Genomic DNA, 24093 nt, shown 5'->3' on the forward strand with positions numbered 1-24093 from the left:
TCCTTCTGGAAAAGATTCCATAACCCCATTTCATCTGTCTTCACAGTGCTGCAAAGCAGGTGGTGGATACATCTGTGCTAAGGAAGAGCACAGACCTCAGGGTTTTTGTGGGATATATGAGAAGCCTCCTTACCTACCCCTGAGCCCAAGATTTTACTCCCCACACAGCATGAGATGTGAACACAAACTCAGTAACAAGACTGAATTTAGTTCCCAACGCTGCGCTGGACATCAAGGACTGGGTGAGTGCACTGTTAGACTGCAGAATCCAGCAGAATTAAAATTTGAATTTTTTTACTGGGAGAGTGATATTATAAACTGTTTTTTGTTTGTAAATTATCCTTTCTGTTTCAAGTGGTATCTGCTAGGGTGATCAATGTATCTATTATCTCTTTTTGCAAGTTTGCTTTGGGGAGCTCTCAACTGTAATTATATTTATTATTATTACTTGCTTGGACAGATTGGATTTGCAAACTTGGAATGTGAAGTTTCAGACTTTTTTTTTAACACTTGCTTTCATGCATGCGTAGTGAAGAGTAACTCTAGGTGTCTAAAATGAGATTAATCCCAGTGTTGGCATGATTATTTAAGAGAGAGAATAAAGTGGTGTTAATGATAACAGAGAAAAAAGCAATGCTATTTTTAGGGAGAGATTGGATAAAAAGGGGATATAGAAGGGTTAGAGCTAACAGTGATATGTGGAAAAGGCTGACAGGGAAATAGAGATGCTCTTACAGGGAGACTGAGATGTGGTGCAGAAATCCAAGAGAAGTAATTTGAGAAAGAGAGCAAAGGGGAAGAGTTCAGTGACCACATACAGCTGATTGTAAATGTAGAGAAGGGATAAAGAGTTTGCTGAAATGCAGTTGAAAGGCAGTGACTGTCATGAATAGATACAACATCCTTACTCAGGATCAGGAAAGATACCTGAATTTAGAAGATGTTATTTTCATGACAGGGTTTTGCTGAGAAGAAAAGGGAATAAATGGTAATAAACACTTACTAGAAGTTTCTGTTGTTTGCCAGAAGCAGAAATGCTTATATAAAAGAGCAAAGATTTTTATGTTTTTTATGTGTTTTAAGATTTTTATTATTTTTTCTGGAATGTGGTACTTGTAATTTAGTACATTCTCAAGCTGAAACAAGGTCCCCTAATTCACAGATCCAAACTACAGATAAATTATAATTTTTTTAATGATAAATTACTAAAATTTTTGAACTTTTAATTATAAAATTGATGACCTCCTAATGTTTTCTACTGCCCACATTCCATTACAACATTTGGACAAGAGAGTATAGATAAAATGAGTCTATACGTGCATTCTATAAAAAGGTTTTTATCTCTCCAGAGCTTTTGAGATCTCTGGTGTATTGTGGAGTCTTAAACTTGTATTTAAGTGGCCTAATTTCATTAGTCTTTATTAGCCATTAATATTAATTAAATTTAAAACAAATTAATACCTGGTTCATTTGATCTTATTATTTCATCACTCATTTAGAAGGTTGTCCTGTGTTCTTTCCCAATAGTTTTATCTGAAATGCAAAACGAAAAGAGAAAGAGAACAAAAAGAAGCTATTAAATAATTTATCAACTATTATTTTTATTTTCTTTGAGGAAGCAAAACCCCTATAAATATTAAGAATTCATCCTATGAATATTTTCTAAATGAAAAAGTTGTAAAAATTCTGAATTGAACACTTTCAAACTTTTCTACCGGACAGCAACCATTTGTGTCTCCAAATGATGCAAAATTAAATATATTTATATCAAAATATTTTAAGAATATATCCTTAAATTAAATACAAAATAAATAATATTTAAAAGAACACAGTCTGTTCCTCAGGCTAATCTGTTGATGAGCTTACTGGCTTCATTAATTATTCCATTCCTGTCTTTTGGTGTAGATGTGATGGGTGGTTATGCTTGAAAGAAATGGGAGATATGCAAAAATTCAAGGGCAGCTGGAGCTGTAACTGAGATCTTAAGACTGAAAATGAGAATACTGAAAGCAATCCTCACACTAAGCCTTTGAAGATGATACAGTACATATGCAAGATTTCATGCTGGTCTTTCAAACAGAGCTGAGAGACCTGATTTACTATCAACTTGTTCAGCATGAATTAAACAAACATGTCAGCTGACTAACAACACTGACACTGTAAATAGCATGTCCCTCTGGTCATGCAGGTACAGGGGGCTTACCCTGCAGAATTTACGGTCTCCCTAGAGTACAATATTGAAAGAGTACAGAAACTGCTGTAAATTCCTGATGAAATGCAAGCATAAGTCTGTTTACTATTAAATGTGATTTACTGCAGTTACATGCGCTCTCCCTCTCCCAACCACCTTGTAATTTTTGTACAAGGTACAGGGATTTTAGACAAATAACAATACCAGCTTTTTATTTGGAGTTAGTGCAGAATAACTTGCATATAGAATTATCATCTATCTTTCAAATCTCCTTTTAAGCTGTATAACCTATTTTTATATTTTTTTAAGAATATCAAGGTTTGAAGTGAAAATGAAAATTTCAAAGAGATCATAATCAAGTATCGCTTCAAAACAAAAACAGTGTAGACCTGTAAGCTACTTTTTGTAATAATTGCAAGGAAGACCTACTCTAAAGATTATTTCATGACAGTATGGAGATAAATGGGATCACATTTATCACATAGAATCTGTAGAGTCTCTCCACTAGTAATGACAGTAATTCTGATGCTTGTGTTATGTATAATGCATTTTTATAAAACTATGCTCATGGAAAGTAGAACTGGAGATTGTGATTACCAGAAAATGTTATCAGTTGCTTGGATATATTATCCTATGCATCTACATAATTTTGTGAATGGCTAACTATTCACTTTGCTCAGACAAACCTGATTTTGTGGTAACTTTTACAAGTCAGGAATTTATTATCTATAAATCTTATTTTACTTAGATTGGCATAATTTATGCTTAAAAGTTTCAATACTTGGAAAGTTAAGAAAGAAAAAATGTGCATTCATGAACGTAATTCTTATTGGATGCTAGTGTTTGTGATAATGTTGAAACTTCTTGTTCACTGGTCTCATTTTTGAACTTCCTGCCTTCCCTTCCCTACTCAGATGGGTTTTACTATTTTTGACTGTGGTATACTTACTCAGTAGAAATGCAAGTACCTGCTTGGCCACAATGGGTTTATTACCTGTTTTCATGAACTCTTTAAAAAAATTTAGACATTTGATCATTGCTCAGTTTTGCAGGGTTTGTTTTTTTTATTTGCATATTGTTTTAACATGCACTTTTTATAATCTCTGTGGAATCATGTGATGGAATGTAGATTTTGTTCTGCCTTCACTTGTGCCCTTCTGCTTTATAACCAGAAGTACATTTTTGATCTGTTAGTTAGATACCTGCTTACTTAAGCTCTGTTCCTGGTATCAGATTTGGTTTGTCTTTCTCTTCACTGCCTCTCTTCTGTATTGGTCTGGGACAGAAATTTAAAATCTTCACTTACAGTGGGGTTTTTTTCCCTCATGTCTTTATAAAAGTGTAGTGGTTTTGGTTCGCCAATGCAAGTCACGGCAGTAATCCAATTTGTTTTTCAATTGTTTCTTAAGGTATTTTAGGCTTCCTTCAAGCAGGTAACCTACAGAAATGGATGCTTGAATTTTTTGAATACTGAATTAAATTTGAACATTAACCTCTAGCTCTTATGTCAACATTGCCAATTTAGACACTGATGATTTGTGTGACTACCAATCCTACTGATGGAAGTGTGAGTTCTTATAACAGCTAAAGTTGTACATCAGTGTTGAACTGTCATCCACATTTCTACCTGCATTTGATTGCTGAAGCAATATGGTAATAAAGACATTGTTCAGCATTTGCATGCCTGAACTTCACCCTATTATCCTGTTTGGATAATAAATAGCTGGCCTCTTAAGAAGAACACTGAGAATAGCAGGCAGACAGTGGAAAGTGGTGACGTCTCAAAGTATCTCTCATCCTGTTACACTGACTCAACCCACGATGGGGACTGAGTAATTAAAACTTATGAAATACAAAAATCTAGAAAAGCAACCCCTCCTGGCCAAAGCTCTGGAATATAATACTATTTCATCAATAACTCTTTTAAGAACAGCTGTTGAGACCCAGCAGAATTATTTTTAGAGCTCTGGCCACTCCTGTCACAAACATTTTGCTTTGCAGCGTTGCTTGCTCCACTCTGCACCCAACAAAGTTTCTGTAAGTAAAAAACTTCCTTCCAAATTCTAAGTTAAAAATCTTACCTTGTTTTAAAATTTTAGATGTTTGACTTCATATTTTCTGAAAGAGATTTTTTTCAATGTAGAGACTGTGTCAATCCACAGCCCAGTCTGGTACAAGTCCTTTCATGTCCCCATTGGAATATATTTTTCCTCTTCAAAATATATTTGCATCTGTATACATGATCTGCATATATATGATCAAGAGATCTGATTTGACTACATAATGGTAAACTCATAAAAGCATTTTGAAAGACTTAGCTGTGAAATTTATAATGTAGCCTGTAACACTAAATAAAAAACAATCTTGGTATTTCCACTTACATGCCAATAATCTTGAACAGATATAGTTTTATACTTTTCCTTGGGAATAACACCAAGAAATAAAATAGTAAATGAATATATTAGAATGTGAGTAGTTGCTGCTGTGCTGTAAACATAGTGCTTATACTTGGGCAATGTACAGAATCTCCACTGTCCTCCTTGTTATTAATTATGCCTTTGCTGCTTTCATTCTAGAGACAGAAGTACCATGGGCTCACAAAACCCTCAGTATAATTCTGCCACATGGCAAACACAACAGGTACAAGAAAATGTCTGCATCCTTCTTTCATAACAGTGCTTTCTCCTTACTGCTTCTTTCCCTGCTAAGAATACAGAAAATAGAGCTGAATCCAAGTTCCTTTTTTAGGCAGATGATTAAACATTCTCACCATTATATAATACGATTTCCATTTTATTTTAAACATACTTTGCATGATATAAAAATATTGATCACAGTGAGCTTTAACAATTGTTACTGCTATAAACAGAAATGCTGCACGATGGTTTTAGTGGAAATAAATTATATAGTCATTATCTCTTAAAAAAAAAAATCACAAGAAGGAGAACCTAGGCTTTTGGTCATTGACAGAAAACAAGTCCTTATTGAGTTCTTTACAAAATGTGAACCCCAGTTGTTTTCTACATTTGCTTTCCACGTCTTGAGAAAAGCACGAGTCTGTCTCTGAAAACCCCACAGGGTCTCTGGTGAACATTTAATTCCAATTTTTAGCAAAGTTTCTGTTGTTCTTTTGTTCTAATGGAAAAGTGTACACCAGTGTAGCAAGTAGTGCTCTCTTGGCTAATTCATAAGTGGTCTTTTCCAATATGTAGGTACACAGCGGCACACTTCTTCACTGAAGTAAAAGCCAGCGTCGCAGCGTCTCGTCCGCACTGTACACGGAGGTCTGTAACAACTGAAGAAAGGGGAAAAAAGGTGGGCATTAATATAAAACCATTGTTTATAGTTAACTGGAACAGAACGCTGTGCGCCTTCACACTGCTATTTCTCAACAGAATATTTAATTCCTACAAATACATATATTTTAAGTTTTTATGTTCTTATGACCATTTTAGTTGAACTATTCTTCACAAAAGACAATGAAACAATAACAAATTATACTGAAATTATTATTTTGCAACAGATACATATAGACTTTTTTATCACACTGCTGGTTGTAGTTGCATTCTAATCTTGTGTACTATTTTTTAGTTTTAGTTTGAAAATAGGATATATTTCTGTACTCAGATTGGTTTGTTGTAACCTACTGCATGCTGCAAATTGAAGGTGGTAATCCAGAATTAGGTGATAACCAAATATCTACCCAGGACTGTTTCTCATCTTATTGACTACTTCAATAAGCCTGAGAGAGGTTTGTCTGCATATGTTACACTGTGACTCTGATCTTGAAAATGAGAACATACTTCCTTTCAAGTTGCAAATTCCCACAGCCAGTCTCTGAGCCAGTGGGAATATATCTGCATTCATATTGCATCTGTGTGCACTCTGAAGAAAAATCGGAGGCTATTTATCATGTTTCTGATAAATCTTAATGGAGAAAGAACAGAATTAGTGTCTACCTGATTAAAATAAGTTTAACAATAATACGGCATTGAATCACAAATCACATCTCCCTGTGCAGTGGCAGAAGTTTTCCTCACCAACTCCTTGACTGAAAAATAGAACTTATACAAAGATAATATCTCTGGTTGTCCCTGAACCCTTCCTTTTCCTATTTAATTTTTCTATTAAAACAAGAACTTGACCCAAAATAACCTTACAATAACAATGCTAAATACTTTCTGGTGTATAATAGAGACAAAGTACAAGTCTGTGATTTTTTTCAGACACTGGCAATGAGTCAAAAGACAAAAGTATATGTCTTGAATTTCAGCACAGTTATAGTTAAAACTTGTATTGAAATAATGTGTGCCTGTTTGTCAAACACTGATACCATGATCTATTACGATAACTCTTACTTGCATACATACAGCACGCTAAATTGTGCAATGTGACTCTCCTCTTCCCTAGGTAATTCTTGTTTCAGTCTTGTGGTGACTCTTATTGTTGTTGCAAATAAGTTAGTATGTTGTGTGCTTGTTTTGGATTCTAAGTTACTACTTTGCAATAATTTGTTTATGATATGAGGTCTACACTACAGTTACATTAATTCACACCATCCAGTTCAACCAATGAATCTGACTATGAGGAAAGTGATAAGGAATGAGGAAGACTGCAAATGGGACATTTATTAACTAGTCACATCATGTTCAGTGTTTTCAATATCATTTATCCCAGATTAGTTCACCACTGTGGTCTCTGTAATTAAGGGAGTAACATTGTTTTATGCCACCTAATAGAGATTTGAAATCAGTGTAGCAGCTCATGGGAATCTCTCAAACCCCTAGCAATCTATTCCCCCAAAAATTTGGAAACAGTGGTAAAAGGCAATGAAAAGGTCTGTGGAACGATCTAATATTCTAAGTGAACAAGCAACCAGCCAGGGGTCCATTCTGGGAAAAAAGATGGAGTGGATGAAACACTGAAGTCACCCTCTTGCTGTCTCTGGCATGAAAGTTCAGACCATTGTACTGAATGACAGCAAAATTAAGAAGAAAAAGAGGCAAACCCAAACTCTTCCACATCCCTCTGACTGTACACAATGAAAAGCACTCATGAATACATTAAGCATGAGGAGTTCACTCTGTTTAGGATTCATGCGTCCTTGTGAACTTCAACTTGCAGCTGGAGTGCTATACAGCACCTCTCCCATGTGAGTTTGTGTCTAGCAGCAGTCAAGGTCAGGTTACTTCAGTCTTATCCTTATTTGGGACATTTCAACAGAGCAAGAAAGTCCCTCTCCTCCTCTAAAGTGCTTAACAGATGAAGTTCCTAGTTATCTGGCCCAGCCAAAACTGACCAAAATAAATTTTAGAGGTGGTAGCACAAGGTGAATAGCAGTAGAGTCATTGTAACTACATAAATGTGGTTTCCTTAGGAAACTGCTGAACAATAGACCAGGTCTTTCAAGAGATTTGGTCTGAATGCTGTTTACAGAGTGGTTTCATGTGACAGAGGTCTGTTTCAATGAGGAAAATCTGAGCATGCTGGAGCTAAGATAGATGTTTAGTCACTATTCACAGTGCCAGGCAAAGCAGCAGCAACTTTCTCTTTATGGTCAATAATTGTGAATTTTTGCTGTGCAGAATGCCCAGATTGTTACAATGAGCACTCTAACAACTCCATAGAAGAAATGAGGAAATGCTACTTCTTGGGCTGATAAACAGCATAATCACCTTAAAAAGCAATCTGCTGAGAGCTTTTTTTCCCTTCCCATCCTGTGCTTTGTAGACGATTTTGTATTCCTTTCATCTGCAGCAGGGTGTAACACTAGAAGCAGAGGCATTTTAGCTACAGTGCATAAAAATATTAGTGCTTCAAAACCAGAAACTACAAGCATTATTTGTAGGACAGGGAGCTGTCTAGGACATGGCTACAGGATTGTGCTCATGTCTAGAGCTCACACGTCTAGCACAAAGCTCAACAGAGTGGTACATCAATTTGTTTTTAATAAATTTGCATCATAAATATATTTTATATTTTTATGATAGAAATTAAATTGTATAATTGATGCTGTTTTAAATGAGCAAGGGATCTTTAAGAGATAAAAAGGATGTTGCAGGATTTTTATTCCTTTTAGAAACAGCTTGTGCTGGACAGAGCCAAAATGTGAGAAACCTATGCTGTTTCTTAAGGAGGAAAGATTGCCCCCTCTAACAGGGCTAACATCTACAGGACTATTGGTTCTAGAGGCATAAAGTAACAACATATATAAACCTTGCTTTCTGCACTCAAAGACAAAAGAAAAACAGCTCAGAAAAAAGGTAAAAGCATCCTATGTCATACTGTCCTTGGAAGTGAGAAAAGGATTCTATCGTATTCAACCACAACACAACAGAGAAAGGCTGAACTTAATTTCCTCCCTCAAATACTAAGTCTTTAAATCAAGAGAGATATTGAAATCAACATCAGATATTTATTATGGCATTTCTTAGCCTCTTAAGTGCCTGACTTCTTCAGGTGTGAATGTTCTTTTAAAATGTAGGTGGTTTATATTTGTAGCACTGCTGGAAGTGAAACTTATAGTGTAAAGGCTTTGTAATGTGTAAAGCTTATGTAACCAGGTTTCTTCTTCTGGTTTCTTCTTCTCATCAAACATAAAATTGAGTTATAGAGAAGAGATAATTTCTGATGTTTCTAACTCTTCTACGTCACTTAAAAGGCCAAATATTTGTAAACAAGTAATGCCAGTTAATAATCTTTTCCCTCATTTTAGAGACTTCAACACAAGTGTCACTACTTGTATTTGACATTTAGAATACTTATTATGCCTAGTAGCTTCCTCTTCTAGTTTATAGAAGTCATACAAGGTAAAACTGAACTGACAACAGGCTTACTATTTACTTAAGACTACAAAGCAGTTCAACAAGACAGCTGATGGCCAACCCAAAATTTTAGGCCTTGAACACCATAAAAGAAATAAAAACTGTGGTTTTACCTGCATGTCTGGTGATGGAACCTTTTTCCTTTCAAGAAGCATTTATTGGGAGATTCTATACATTCACAGATGCATTTTGCAGGATTTAGTGGCTGATGTCTAGGACAGGTCTTTTTACATACACACTGGCACTTTTCTTCATCAAATTCCTTGTTGGGCCCGCAGGACGCAGGGATAAGTTTGTTTTTGCATGTGCACTGACACGATGATCTGTCTAATTCTTTGTGAGGTCCACAGCTCGAGGGCCGCACGCCTCCTTTGCAGACACACTGACAGGTTTCTTCATCCAGCTCCTTGTTCGGTCCACAGATATGGAATCCTTCAGATGTGTCTGGAAAAGCAGCAGAGAAGTCCACTAGTACCAGAATTTTGTGTCTACTCTCTCACCTATTTTTATGTGAACAAATGAGCAAATCCATCCCTTTTATGGTGTTTCAAAAACAAGCATTTATCAAAAGACAGCAACAACCAGTAGTAGCAATGATACAGAAAATGATACAAATAATTACTACAACTTCTTGTCTTTAGAAGGACAGTTGATGCTTTAAGGGAAAGTGCTTACCAGATTCTTCAAGGTGAGAAGAGAAACCAAAATCATGCTGTGACAAACATCTGCAAATTTGATTATTCCAAATATGATTTTTTGGACAGGTCTTATTTGCCACGTGACACCTGCGAAATGAAAAATGCTGTTGATTTACTACTATAAGAGCTCAAGGGGAAAAAAAAAAACCTATTTCAGCTGTTGATTGCTTTAGTTTCTCACTATTGCAAATATGTTTCTAAGAGTGTCAGCTCATTCATAATTTTGTTTTTTATTCCTGTCAACTCTGCTACTAAAGGTTCTCTCCATTTCAGAGATTTTCAACCATTTGTTGAAGAAACCTTCTCATATATCAAGTTTTAGCTCCAAATTCCAGAAGGTGGCATTTGTACCTTGCTGATGTTGATTTGAAGCAGACCTAACCGTAGAACATAAGCCTCATATAGACAAGTATAAAAATTCTTTTGCATGCCAAATACTGCATGGTAACAGGCATCATTTTCCGTCTAGTTTTTTGAAGTACAAAAATGTTTTCATATTTAAGATGTCAAAAGACAGCAATAATAGTTTTGGAATTAATTCTGTAGGCAAAACTTTAAAAAATAAAATCAGTTTATCAGATTCCATTCCACTTTACGTGAAAGTTATGTGCTATTAGCTGACACTTTCTCATCAGTCACTCATTCTGACCAGCCTTCTCGAATCTAAAGAATTAGACTTTCAGCAGTGATGCCTCTTCACTTTAAAAATAAAGACAATAAACATCTAAACACTTTAGTCCTCTTTTCCTGCTACAGTTTGCAGCCAAGGTAGTAGTACCAAAGAAAGCAAAAAATCCAAACAGCAGCTGTTGCCTTTTTAAAGAACGAGTGAACTGAGCTGTCTGGTGAATCACTGATAGAATATTTATGTGTATTATCTCATCTTCCTTGCTTGCAATTTCTTTATCACCACAGCTGACATTACATCTTTGAACAAGTCAAGCCTAACTTCATGTATCCGGGCCATGTAATTTATTCATTGTTTCTGTAGTATTTCTAAAATCCTACTAATCTTTTAAGACAACACCTATATTACACATTTCATGCACTTTTCATTCCCCTGAGCACCATTACTCACACATTCAAAAATGCAGGTGCTGGGATAGTCTTCTGTGATCATCATTTAAGTAGACCACTCCCCTTCAACACACTAAATCACTCCACTTGTGAAGACTGCTGCAGTTTAACATTGCCCTGCTTCACCCCATGTTTTATCAAACTAGTGTTTCCTGATTTCATCCCAGTAATGATCTCACTCTTGCATACGTTTCCTTGGCATATGTTTCCTTTAGCCTGCCTTCCAATTCTGCTTGAGAAATTGTATGGAAAATCTACAGCCATCTTATTGTATTCTGTTAAAAAAACCCAAACCAAACCAACCAAATTAAACCAAACAAAACAAAAATCAAACCCTCCTGCTTTTTTATTGCATGAAGCCACAGATTTCAAACTTAAATACATTAAGTAACAGTAGAGAAGACCTTTATATATTCTGATCTAGTACTATGTTGTCTTACCTCTGTTGAAGTGTGATTCCTTAGTCACAGGACAAACTGCTACCTGTGGGTGCTGGTCCAAGTCTGGTACCTGTACTCTCACCTCCCTCAACTACAAGTAGCTGTTTCCTGGCTAGAATAAACTCTTGCACTGATCATTTCAACTGCTCTTAACTTAGAAACACAGAGAAGCTGGAGAGTCAACATAATTTGACTTTCTTACTGCCTCTTGGGTTTGTTTTTTTAATAATCTGTTAATTATGCAATTAAACTAATTATGAATAGATTTATTTCCAAGCTACTGTTTATGATCCATGTTTTGATGAACAAATTAGATAGATTATATTCTATTTGAGTTTAATTTCTGTTTAGGAACATGTCAGAAAACATCCAGACTTAAACAGATTGAAACCACTGAGGAAAATGCTTAACACCTCTGAGAAATTTGTTCTATTCATTCACCTCATTAAAAAATGCCAATTCATTCCAGATTGGCTTCTAGTTATTGACTCTTCCTCAAAGCAACTGTTAGTCTGTTATGTGTTTTTCACCTCCTATATATTTATACATCATAAAATCATCACTCAAAACTCTAAATTAAGGAAGGAGATCTTCAAGTGTTTTAATAACTTAAAATCAGATTTCTGGTGCCAGATTGTTCTGTGACATTTTTCATTCAAAATCACACACACAAAAAAATCAACAAGCTACTTCTATGGAATGCCAATTAACCCTTTATTTTCCCCTTCCATTCCATTTTATATGCGCCTCTGGCACATGAAGATGTGAAGAAAGATTTGCGAATTAAAGATTCCCTAAAAAACAAGCCTTTAAAAAAAAGCATTCAAAATATGAAAATATAGATTGAGAGAGAAATATTGTCTCCTAATTATTTACAGAGATATTTTTAGCTTTTCTTTTGAAAATAAATTGATTTTGCTGATTTTTTTTGTCTCAATTGGACTGCAGCTCTTTCATCAAGCAAATCCCACATACATTATTCTTCAGTTTTAAATCATCTTGCTCCAGTTTATCTACCGGGCAGAAAGGTGATGTTAATTTAGTAAAATTCTCTTTGTGTAAAACAATGGCAGCTCCCTTGCAGAAAGCATTCTGCTACTGTCACGCATAGCTCGCCTATCCTAACTGTGAAACCTTTCCAGCAGTATTTTAGATCTGAATTATACAGGTTTGCTCATAATGAGAAAGGCAAGAGAAGCCTGATACTTACTGAGTTTGTGCTGCTGGCAAGGAACGCCGTATGATGGAGTGGACTTGTCTGTACACATCCAGCTTGGACATGCACCGGCAGGACGTGTGGTTGGCGAAGCTGACGGTGACGGGCTTGGGGCCGTGGGACAGCGGCACCGTGATCTCAAACAACTGCAAAAGGCAAGGAAAAGCAGAAAACTGATACAGATCCAGCTAAAACTAATGTTAGGGACGTGCAAAAAACCTATCATGAATTTAAGTTCAGATTTTTTTGTCATCTTCCAGCATTCAATTATACTGCTAAATAATTATTATGTGCAAAATGAATATAATGTCTATGATGTGACAACTAACATTTTTAGTGTTAAACCCTGTTACATGCCAGCTTGCTTACCACAACATTTAATATATGAGAGGGAAATGTACAAAGAACTCATTTTTCTAGAGGAGATGACTTCAAGCTAGCAGCATTTTTAAAAAATCCAAAATGAAACTTTCAGAAGGTGCTTTGAAAAACTGAAGAATAATATAAAGAAGACATTAAGTTACCACCTAATACATCAGTTGCACAATTACAAAAGCTTATGTAAAAAAGCAGTATAGTCAACTTTGGTGACACCAGTTCTGGATGAATAACATTTGAACTACAGCTTACCACATTTTAAAAATTTTTAGTATTTGTGTCTGTGCAAGTTATATGCCTATCCTGATAAAATATATCATTAACTGTTCTTTTTTATCCCAAAGTATTAAGAAATATCCACTACTGATAAAATAATCTGTAAGTGAATTAACAAGATCTTAATTTTAGTGGAAATTATAGTTCAACTGGTGAAAGAGGACAACTTCAGCGATGCCTTGTAGTAAAACTGAACAAGTGATAACAGAAGAACAGTTCAGTTTTCAATTCAGGACATCTACTTCATCAAATTAAGTAGGTTTTGCTATAAAACTCAAGTCTCAATAATCTCCTGAAAAGCTAGGACAGATACACTAAGTCAAAGTCTTAAAAGCTAGTTTTCGATAGTCTTTTAGAAGGGCAACAGTGCACTGCTGCCTTTTAGGTGTTCAGTCGTTCTTCCAAATACATTTAAGAAGATTTCTTCATCTTCTGGGGACTTTACTACCTTTAAAAATGATCATTGTTTTTTTTATTCCAGTTCCACTTGGTAAGATTGTATAAAAAACCTTATTTTTAGCTGAGATGTATTTGCAATGCTCTTTAAAAATCTGTAACTTTAGAGTATGTCATTTACGCAGCATGCAAATATAATCAGAATACTGGTAATTTTAAATGCTTCAAAATATAAAATACAGCATTATAGGATGTATTCACCTGCTTAGAAAGCTGATTCTTAGAAGATATGTATAAATTGATGGTCAGAATAAAGAGTATGAACTTAATTACAATATTACACATGTAAGGAGAATCTTTTTTTTCTTTTTCTGTTCTCTCATGATAGTATGACCTTGATTTTCTGAAGCTGAAATAAAAACCTGCTACAGAGAGAACTGATAAATCTTAGAAAGTGAAATAAGCATGAGTCTGTGAATGGACTTAACTGCAGCTGGAAAACAAGTGCATGCTCTTCCTGTATTGATCTTCTTGCAGTAGATCAATTCCTGTATTGATCTTCTTGCAGTAGATCAATTTGCCATGCTGCAAAGCATAGCGGACTACACACCACTGGAGATGGCAGCACAGGACGACTGCTACATTTCCAAACCACCTAAAAGAGGTAGGTCCCTGCCCAACAGTCCAATTCAGATTCAGGAGATCACCAAGAGAAATTTCACAAAAACAGCTGAGATGTATCTATGATGGTAATGGAACTGGAAATGATGGTGAACGTGAATTAATCTTAATTTACATTTATCCTTCCACTGTGAAAGGTATCAGTTTGGAGATGAATATTGCTAACAACTACTCCCATCACCACTTCAGTGGTGCAGTGAGAAAAAAGTCTAGTAAAACAACATAAAGGTAGACTAGCTTCCTTGACCTCCTCAAATTACCCTCAGTTTGTTCAAATAAATTCTCTTAAGAGTAACGTATTTTACCTCACCCAATAGCTGCTACTGTCTATTCAGTGAAACTATTTAAGTGAATAAACTCAACATGCATCAGTTTTGTCTGAATCTTCATCTAAGTAAAACATTTCAGATTATGTAAAACCTGGCCATGAACAATGCTTTATGGTTTTGATAACATCTACAATTTATTTTTTGCTCCCCTTCCTCATCCAACAGAACAATAAGCTCAACATCTGCTGTCACTATAGGGCATGTCTGGCAACATTTAGCAACCAAATGCCAACACATAGAAAGGATATTTCTATGTAAAATGCCTCATAACGTCTATGTATGAGGCTGGTTCTCAATTCTTTTTCTGGCACCACTGTTGGCTGTGGCTATTATTGCTGCTACCCACATGGCCCAAACGGGCAATTCTTCTTGGAGACCAAATGGTTTATATTTCTGTTTGATCCCCCATTCTCTAAAAGATTGGATTTACTGCTCTCTTAGAAGCCCAAATCTTCTCTTCCTCTACAACTTTAAATTTTGATTAAATAAACAGACTAATGCACTCTAAAGGGAAAAACCATTTCCTTCAGGTACCAATCCCTAAATACAGATATTAAGTACCAAAGACTACAACAAATAAGCTTCAGTCCCCAGAAGATGTAAGATCTGACAGCAGTAGGGATTAGAGAAGTCTTTGAAAAGTGGAGAGCATTTATTGCTCTGAAAAATTTTAGTAGTTATAATAAATAAAACAGCAATTCATGAGTATTGCTCCACTCAGAGGCAAATAAAAGACAAAAATAGCCTCAACTGGTCCATGCTGTCCTGTACCTTTTTGCCACCAACACTGCATTTTCAAGAAACCAGTGGAAAGCAACAACAGAAGCAAAAAGCAATTGTATAACTAAAGAATAATATATATATAACAAAAGTAACAAATCAACCAAAAACCAAACAAACCTAAAACTCCCCCCCACACAATCACAAAGCCCTGTCCTCCTCCAGAAAAGCTGCTAATTGTAAACATAAATCAGTTACACATTGTTAATCTCAGAGTACAGCACATACTAACAGAAGCTCTGTGTAATTGAGGAACAATTGAAAGCCATTAATAATTAAATGCATTTAGTAAGAATTCAACACCTGCCATTCAGCCAGTCTAAGGCTGTTTTATCACAGAAAGCCAGATGGCAGGTCTTCCAGTCTTTCACACCATTTCTAGGGCTTCTCTTCCAAGTACTGTCCACAACCTAGAACTTAATATGATTTTAAACTTAGAAAAAAAGAAAAAAATCTAACAGAAGATGAGAATCACTTGAGAAAAAGCATTCTCAGAACTCCTGAAAAAGCAATTCCATATATTCCTTCTCACTGATCCTTAGAAACACAGAGTGGTTTGGTTTGGAAAGGACCTTAGAGATCATATAATTAGAACCCCTCTGCCATGGGCAGGGACACCCTTCAATAGACCAGGTTACTCAAAGCCCCAAAAGGCATGTAATTTTGATCTGTGGCTTTGATGGCTTCTTCTTTACACTAGAAGGACTTTGTAGCATAGTTATCAGAAAAACATAGGCTTTTTATACAAAGCATTTCTTTGCTTCAGTGGCTAAATTAACTTATTCAGCACTATCATCATATGTGCCAATATCCATTGTATCAGCACACATTAGAATTATTAATATGCTCCCTGACTCCTGTTATTGTGTGGGAAGGCCATCATTCTAGATACTTTCCAAATACAGGATTTATGTATCTTTTTTTCCCAAGATTTACATTAACTACCCCATGTTCTTCAGATGGCCTGTGGTTTATTTTGGCAAGTTTCCCTTAAATTGATTGAGTCTGAGTTTCCATCACTTGTGATCTTTGCACTTTGTAAAGTGTCAGTAAGGCCAGCCAAATATAACCAGTGTAACACAGTACAATGTGTCTAGAGAGATTTTTAAACTAAGGACATAAAACTGATTTCAAAACTAAACACCTCTATATTGAAAAGAAAAAAAATAAACTATTTGAGTAATGGCACATCATCATTATTTTACTTTTGAACTTTCCTGAAAAACTGTTTCAAGTCTTATGAGGGATACAACAACAGGTATTTCATATAATAAATAAATAAATATATTTTTAATATGCTTGGGTTCCTTATTCTATATTTTTCTATTTTAATCCCTTCCTCTTCCCAGAAATATTAACAAAAAACATTTGGAACTTATATATCTCCCAATATTAAAAGTGCCTATTATATCACTATAATAATTAGTCTAACAGAAAAATGCATGGGAAAAGGTAGAAATGGTAATGTTGAAAACAACTGAGGATTTTTGTGGCATATCTCTGAACTGTGAAAAAGAACACCACATGCATACCGAACTGGGCAAACGATTTCAAGCTGTTAACTTGTTTCCTGTGAGAAAAATCTCCTCTAAATCTAATTTTGATCTGCTTGGATAGATGTTTTCCCTGGAGGGACTATAACTGTAACCGTGAAATGAGATGATTTAGGACCTTTACAACAAGTGATCTGAAAGAAGCCAAAAAAATGTCCATCCTGACAGCCAAGAGGGAGAATGGGATGAAACAGCTCTTTGACATCAGCCCTCTGCTTCCCTTCAACATATAAGTGCCTGTAGGTGGGGCATTAAAAAGCACTGCTGAGGGACAGGCTGTAACTGCACCAGGTAGCTCCACAATCTTTGTATCCACTGCTGAATTATTTGTGCCATGCAAACAGAGAACAGCTGCTTGATAACAAATCAGAGAAAAAACCCTAACAACCTCACCACAAAATGAACACCCAAGCAGTCACATTTCCCACAGATCCTTACTTGCCAAGCCACCAGTTAAAAACTGCTGCTACTGCAGGCAGGAAAGGACCTACTCCAGTTGGTGAATTAGCCTAGGGAGTCTTCAAATATTGTCACAGACCTTGTACTGTATCTTAATTAAGAAGTTGTCTCATATTTCAATCCTGCTTGTATAAATATCCCTTAGCAACTACAAAAACAGGTTTTTGGAAAAAATGGTATTAAAAACAAAGCAGAATACATTTCTACTTTTCTCTCCACAAAGTTAAGTAGCTAGAAAGGAGTAACACAGCCTGAACTAGAAACTTTTGACCTTGCTCTAGACCTCTACCACCAAGGCAGTCTGGGAACACCTGATCTAGTCCATTCTTCTGGAAATCAACTATTTTCTCTCTATAAACATAATTTCTGTGCTTATTTCTTTAATTTTTAATTAATTTTGATGAAAGCTGATATAATCTTTCTTTATATTTTAATGTCTGGAACCAGTGCTGGAGCTTGCCCTCACAGTAAGAACTCCAGCTAAAAAAATTAGTTTCCCATTAAGCACTTTTTCTGCAGGATGAACACTATGAAGTTCCCTTATGGAGTTTATGCACAAAAAAATAAAGCTAAAAATTAGTGAATTATGAGAAAACTATTTGTACTCATTTCTTTCAGGAAATAAGAGAAACTGTGGTGAAAATAGATGTGTAGGGTACCTGAATTCGACAGAAGGTCTTGAATCCAATACTTTTTTTCTTTCTATTTCTCATCTGATATAGGTTAAACTGTGGTCACATAATTTTAAAAATGTGAGATGGTGACAGATGAAGATATATAGCTATAGGTCTGTTCCTTTATTAAGGGTTCTTTTAAAACTGCATTCTGTCAAGGACCAGATAAAACTGGAAATCAGAAGCAAGACAGAGAACTCATAGATACAATTGCTTGCTTTTACAGAATAATTAAGAAAACAAAACAGTTATTGCCTCTTCTTTCGAGTAAGACCTTTAACATTTTCCTTTTCAGAGTCTCTCAAATCTTTAACTACTCTAGATCACATCATCACCAATAACATCAAGAACTTCAAAAAGAAACTCAGTGCTAAACATTTTCTACTGGGTAAAAAATTACTTCTCTCAACAGATATGAGCAGTAAGATGAAGACAAAGATTTGATTTAGCCCAAACTGACACAGTGCTCAAAAAACAGGAAATCTGTGTTATGTGGAACAGCTCTCTCTGTGATTAGATAATCCTTTATTTTGGTAAGCTAAACTTTACCAATACATGAAAAAAAAAGTCTCACTTCTTGAGTTTTAAAATGAAAATTATATTTGCATCTTTCAAGTAAAGGGAATTGAGACAATTGTAAGGGGAATTGAGAAAAATGTTAAGGCTTGAACAAAGTCAGTGTTGTAGTTGTCCTCATTTAAGCTATTTGAGCTACATTACTCCTGTGCTGTGTGGCTGTCTACCAGTAGCCTAAATTTAGGATTGAAAATTCTTGGAAGGATATAGCATTTCAGACAGACAGATTTGGTGAGAAATGAAGGCAGAAAATGCACTCTATAAAATTAGTGGCTTTTGCTGTTTTCTTTACATTCCCGTTGTAAGGGGATGTAAAGAAAATTCCCTAATTCCCCTGAGAAAAGGCTCAGAGCACTAAGAAGGTTTTGATAAAGGAGTGACATTTCTAAGGGCTTCAATTTTATAACTGGCTATGCAATTTTTGGTCTTCGTTATAAATATGCACTGCATCTTCAGCTAGATGAATCCTCTTGAAAAAGGAAGCAAGTTCTACACTATAAAGTGAAAAACAACCAACAAAACCCCTACCAAATACTAGAGTAACAGGAAAATACCCTAGGAAATGCTTTTAAGTATGACTATTTTTACATGATTTTTGAGGGAAATGTTGAAAGATAATTGTGATAATTCCTGTATCTACTTAGAATAATGTAGTATATACTGCTTTAAAGGCAGGTCACAGGCTCAGTGCATGAACTCTGCACTGGATCCTACCTGATCCCTAACCCTGAACTTGAAGAACAAAACCTGCACATGCACTGGAAGAAGATGCATTACAACAAAATAAATAGGTACATAATGCTAATATGTCTTAATATAGTAAAACAGCCTTCCTAAAAGGCTTTCTTTAAACATGTATCCTGCCTGCACATGTCCTGCAGCAGTTTACACCAATAAAATTACAGGCTAGTTTTCCATGGAGTGCTTGCCCCATAGAAGCATAAGATAGATGGAAAAAAAAAAAAAAAAAGAGAGAGAATTAAGTTTCATGGATAATCTCAAATTTGAGAATGAGACATAATTTTTTCCCCTGAAAAATAAAAATCTTTTGGTGAAAAGAGCGTTAAACATGGTTTTTTTCCAGGCAGTAGTGTCTTCAGCTGTTTTTCCTGTGTATTTTGGAATCAACTATTTCCTTAGCAATAAGAAAGTTTAAATTTTGCATGAATATAAATGTATTTGCAAGGAGTACATGAAATGTAAAAGCGTGAGAACTTACTGTCTTGCTGATGTAATTTGTGCTGATATTCATACACTGAAGTCCTTCACTATTGCAGCAACCTCCACATCTGTAGATGGATACACATGGAGGTTTAAAGAAGGTGTTTGTAGTTGCTCCAAACTCTTTTCCCACATCCACACACACTTCACGTGGCGTGCACTGAGTTTTTCTCCATTCAGTATCGATACCTGCCAAGTTACAGGGAATTTCATGTTATAAATTAACTGTTTAAAACCAAAACTATCCTGCAGTAAATTAGGATTCCTTATTGAACTTCGAAACCAAAATATGAAATTCTAGAGTCACACCCTTTAGTCAGTGAAACACACATCTATCTCTCTCTGTTACCTTCTAGTTGTTTTTTTCTCCTTCATAGGGACATGACATATCATCATGGAGCAGATGAAAAGTCACAATGGAACTAAAAGGGAATCCAACAGGCAGGGGAGACCTTAAAGCACAGAATCATAGCCTGGCTTGTGTAAGAAAGGACCTTTAAATGTCACCTGCCATCTAGTCCAACCCTCTTGTAATGAGCAAGGACATATTCAAGCAGATCAGGTTGCTCAGAGCCCCACCCAAACTTGAATAAGCTTGGATGTTTCCAGGGATGGGGCATCTTCCACCCCACTGGGCAACCTGTTCCAGTAATTCACCATGCTTATAGTAAAATTTCTCTTCCCTTTGCCTAGCGTGAATCTACTTTCTCTAGTTTAAAATTATTACCCTTGTCCAGTCACAATAGGACCTGCTAAAACATCTCTCCTCATCTTTCTTATAGACCCCCTTTAGGTTCAGGAAGGCTTCTATAAGAACTCCTGGGAGTCTTCTCTTCTCCAACGTGAGCAGCCCCAGCTCTCTCAGCCCATAGGAGAGGTGCTCGAGCCCTCTGAACATCCTCACAGCCCTCTTCTGGACCTGCTCCAACAGCTCCACATCCCTCTGTGCTGTCCCCTGAGCTGTTCACTGTGGGCACAGCACTGCTGATGGGTCTCACTAGAGAAGAGGGAGGGGCAGAATCACCTCCCTCAAACTGCTGGCCAGCAGCTAAAGCTGCACATGTCCTTTCTTCACCTGGGGCAATTCTCATCTTGAGTCAAGTCTGCACTTTAGCTCTGCACACTTCTGCAAAGTAATTCTAACCAGCCCCACACAGTAGTTCACGTGGATATAAAATATTATAATTTTAAATTTTAATTTATTATTATACATTAAAATTATATTATAATTATTATAATTATAATTAATATTATAATTTTAAAATTTTATAGACATAATGTGAAATTCATTTAAATACATGTTCAGTTTGTTAACTAGAAGTGTATAATTTAAAGCAAAAGTATTTAGCAATTATGTACACCATGTGATTTAATCTGATGGATGATTTTTGTGCCCAGATTATCCACATAAATTTGGGCAAAGACTTAGTATCATGTTATACAGCATTTTACTAAATATAACCTTACACTCAACAGCCCCGAGACTTACAGCTGTAAGTTTATTCCCTTTTGGCAAACTATTCAACAAAAATGGAAATTTTGCCTTATGTGTACTTTAAACTCTCCATTAAGGTACATTAGTTCCAATATCATGTCCAAAAATACACCTCCTGCTATAAATCCTGCATTCTCTGCCTACAAGCACTGGCTTAAACTGTAAGCTAATACATTTTCATCCAAGCTATCTGAAACACTGAAAAAGGTATTCAAACACATTGGTTTGTAAACTGTTTTGCTTGTTTTAGCACAACATCATTACAACTATCCTCTTGTAAAATGAAAAAGTTACAAGTGTATTATTTGGCATTCCAAAGTCATAATGCATAAGAGAAGAAAGCACTACTAGCTGTGATGCAATTGCAGAAAATGAGAAGAAATAGTTCAATGAGCCCAACTATTAGCATTCTCTTTGATTTCTGCAAAATTGTTATAGCCTCTGCGAAGTAGGATTCTTTATACTTTAAGACAAGCAGTTCACTTTCTCTACTGAGCCAAGAAAGCACTTTTATACAATGGGCATACCTAAAATACATCTGCAGAGTGATTTCTTTCATTATGAAAGGCTGACTATCAAAGATTTTCTACTACAGAAAACACACCCTATCAAACTGCTGAGGTTGGTTGACTGACAATGCTTAGCTTTTAAAGCGTTTTGACACAATTGAAAAGCCTTCAGAATTTCATTTATTGTGTGTTGGAACGTGGATTGCGTCCTGTACTTACTTTTCAGGATCTCTGCGTTATAGTGTGCTGCAGCAAATTTCAGGGAATCATCTGATCTTGTGTCAAAGCTGGAGTGCTCCCTGTTGTGTTGCCAACCTCCTCTCCTCAACTGACATTTGAATATTTTCCAGTATTCTGGGTAAAGTACTGTCATGAGTTCATCCACACTGGACACGGACCGCAATTGCTCTTCCAGGTCTTTGCTTCCATGAGCCTGCCAAAGTAACATGCAGGATTAATTACTTTCTCTGGTACACAAGGTTTGCTGGAAACTAGTCTGAAAAGCAAGTAATGCATTGTAAAATAAAGGGGTCATCATCATAAAAACTGCTTCTGTCAGTCAATGCCAGCATTACTATATTGACAAACAATGAAATGTTTTGCTTCTTCCATCACTTCTTTATCACTCATGTAGTTCAAAATATCTGTGTGAGAAAGGAGCCTACACAATTAAGTCTACACAAACACAGTTTGCAGATTACATATATATAAAAAAAGCATTTTTATCCTGGAAAGGTAAGTTTTTGTGATGAAATTTTGAATGCATGAACCCCCAAATACTTAAATGATGTTCATATTATTTAATATCATATACTCCTAAAGTAACACCAATTTTTTCCCATTTCATCCCTTAGTCACAGAAAATTAAAATGCCCAAAAATGCAAAACCAGTTAAAACAAACCCAAAAAACAAAACACTAAGCAAAGAAACTAAGAAACTAAATCATGTTATTTAGTACCATTCTAGGGAAAATCTTAATAAGCAAATTATATTATAAAGCACGACTTCCTAAATCAGTAGGACACAAGGATTTAGGTACCTTGAAGAGTCTAAACCTCACACTCCCTTTCTGTTTCAGGAGTAGCCTCAAATCCTGTAATCCTGCTTCCTTATTCTGTGGCCTTTACACAAACTCATTGCAACTGTACTTTTCTAAATGACTGAGATTTACATTCCAGTTTATCGCTTATCAGGAAGATTCCTCTGTTCCTCTTAGATGAAGCACATGGCCATCAAAAGACTGGTGTTTACCCCCTGCCCACCTTTCTCATCCATGGATTGCTGACCTCTCAAAGGGAAGGCCAGTATGGAGAAAGAAGGGAATTGAAGAACCTTTAGCCACCTTCTCAGCCTACATGGCCCTTAGATGGCAGTATGAGACACAAAATACAGAGTACACTAGTACAAAATCCATCAACTGGCTGGAGACTCTCTACAGTTTACTATAAAATTGTTGCTCTACTCAAAAAACCTGTAAGAGTGCAAAATGTCCAAATGCAGAAAAACAAAGCTATATGAACCAAAATTTACAATTTCTTATCCGACCCTGCCACTAACAAAAAATAAGCTTTTTCAGTTCAATGATTTTGAACATTACACAAGTAAAACAGGTAGCTCAGAACTAGCCCAGCTGAATCAAAACTGCTCCTTGTCTCATGGACAACTTCAAGGGTATAAAATGGTGTATAGTTTCATCTACTCCCTTATCTGGTGTCAAACACAGCAGAAACACCTCAGGATAAGGCAAATTCACAGAACTAATTTCTCTAAACACAGTTATATACAGAACTGTGAAGAGGATGAGGCACTGTACCAGGTCACCCAGAGAACCTGTAAATGTTCAATCCCCGGAATTGTTCAAGGGCAGGCTGGATGTAACTCTGAGCAACCTGGTGTAGTGAAAGATGTACCTGTCCATGGCAGGGGACCAAAAGTTAGATGATCTTTAAGGTCCCTTCCAACTCAGGCCATTCTGTGATTCTATTATTCTATTACCAATTGTAAATTTGTTTAATTTGACAAGGTGTTATGAAGTTCAAAAAATGTTTTCACTTGAGCCTCACTAACCACAGTGTCCTTGCAGACGACTGTCCTGGGAGGTTTCAATAACCAAGCCATTGTCTCAGAAATGTGCCCATGCAGGCCTTCATCTCTTGTCACCGTAGGAAAGGCCATCCCTGACCCAAGCCACGCATCAAGCAGTTTCTGAGAGCTTTGATTTCAAATTTAATGGTAACACAGAGAATTTTACTTCCCATCACCCCTGCTCTCCTTGCAGGATGCCATTCAAGGTCTCAATCAGTGGGTCACAAACAAAAA

At 36.0% G+C, this 24093-nt stretch overlaps 1 protein-coding gene across 1 annotated transcript in view; it reads right to left on the reverse strand.

The window, feature by feature from the left end:
* Nucleotides 1-1582: 1582 nt before the first annotated feature.
* VEGFC (vascular endothelial growth factor C) overlaps nt 1583-24093 on the reverse strand; it is a 72193-nt gene continuing 49682 nt past the window's right edge. The window contains 6 exon segments of the mRNA XM_071432116.1: nt 1583-5486; nt 9129-9459; nt 9691-9800; nt 12441-12592; nt 19768-19958; nt 21993-22206. Coding sequence (XP_071288217.1) covers nt 5372-5486; nt 9129-9459; nt 9691-9800; nt 12441-12592; nt 19768-19958; nt 21993-22206 — 1113 coding nt within the window. The 3' untranslated portion in view covers nt 1583-5371.

This window comes from Agelaius tricolor, unplaced genomic scaffold (assembly GCF_023055355.1).
Source record: "Agelaius tricolor isolate 1412-34295 unplaced genomic scaffold, bAgeTri1.0.p SCAF_8, whole genome shotgun sequence".
Taxonomy (NCBI): domain Eukaryota; kingdom Metazoa; phylum Chordata; class Aves; order Passeriformes; family Icteridae; genus Agelaius; species Agelaius tricolor.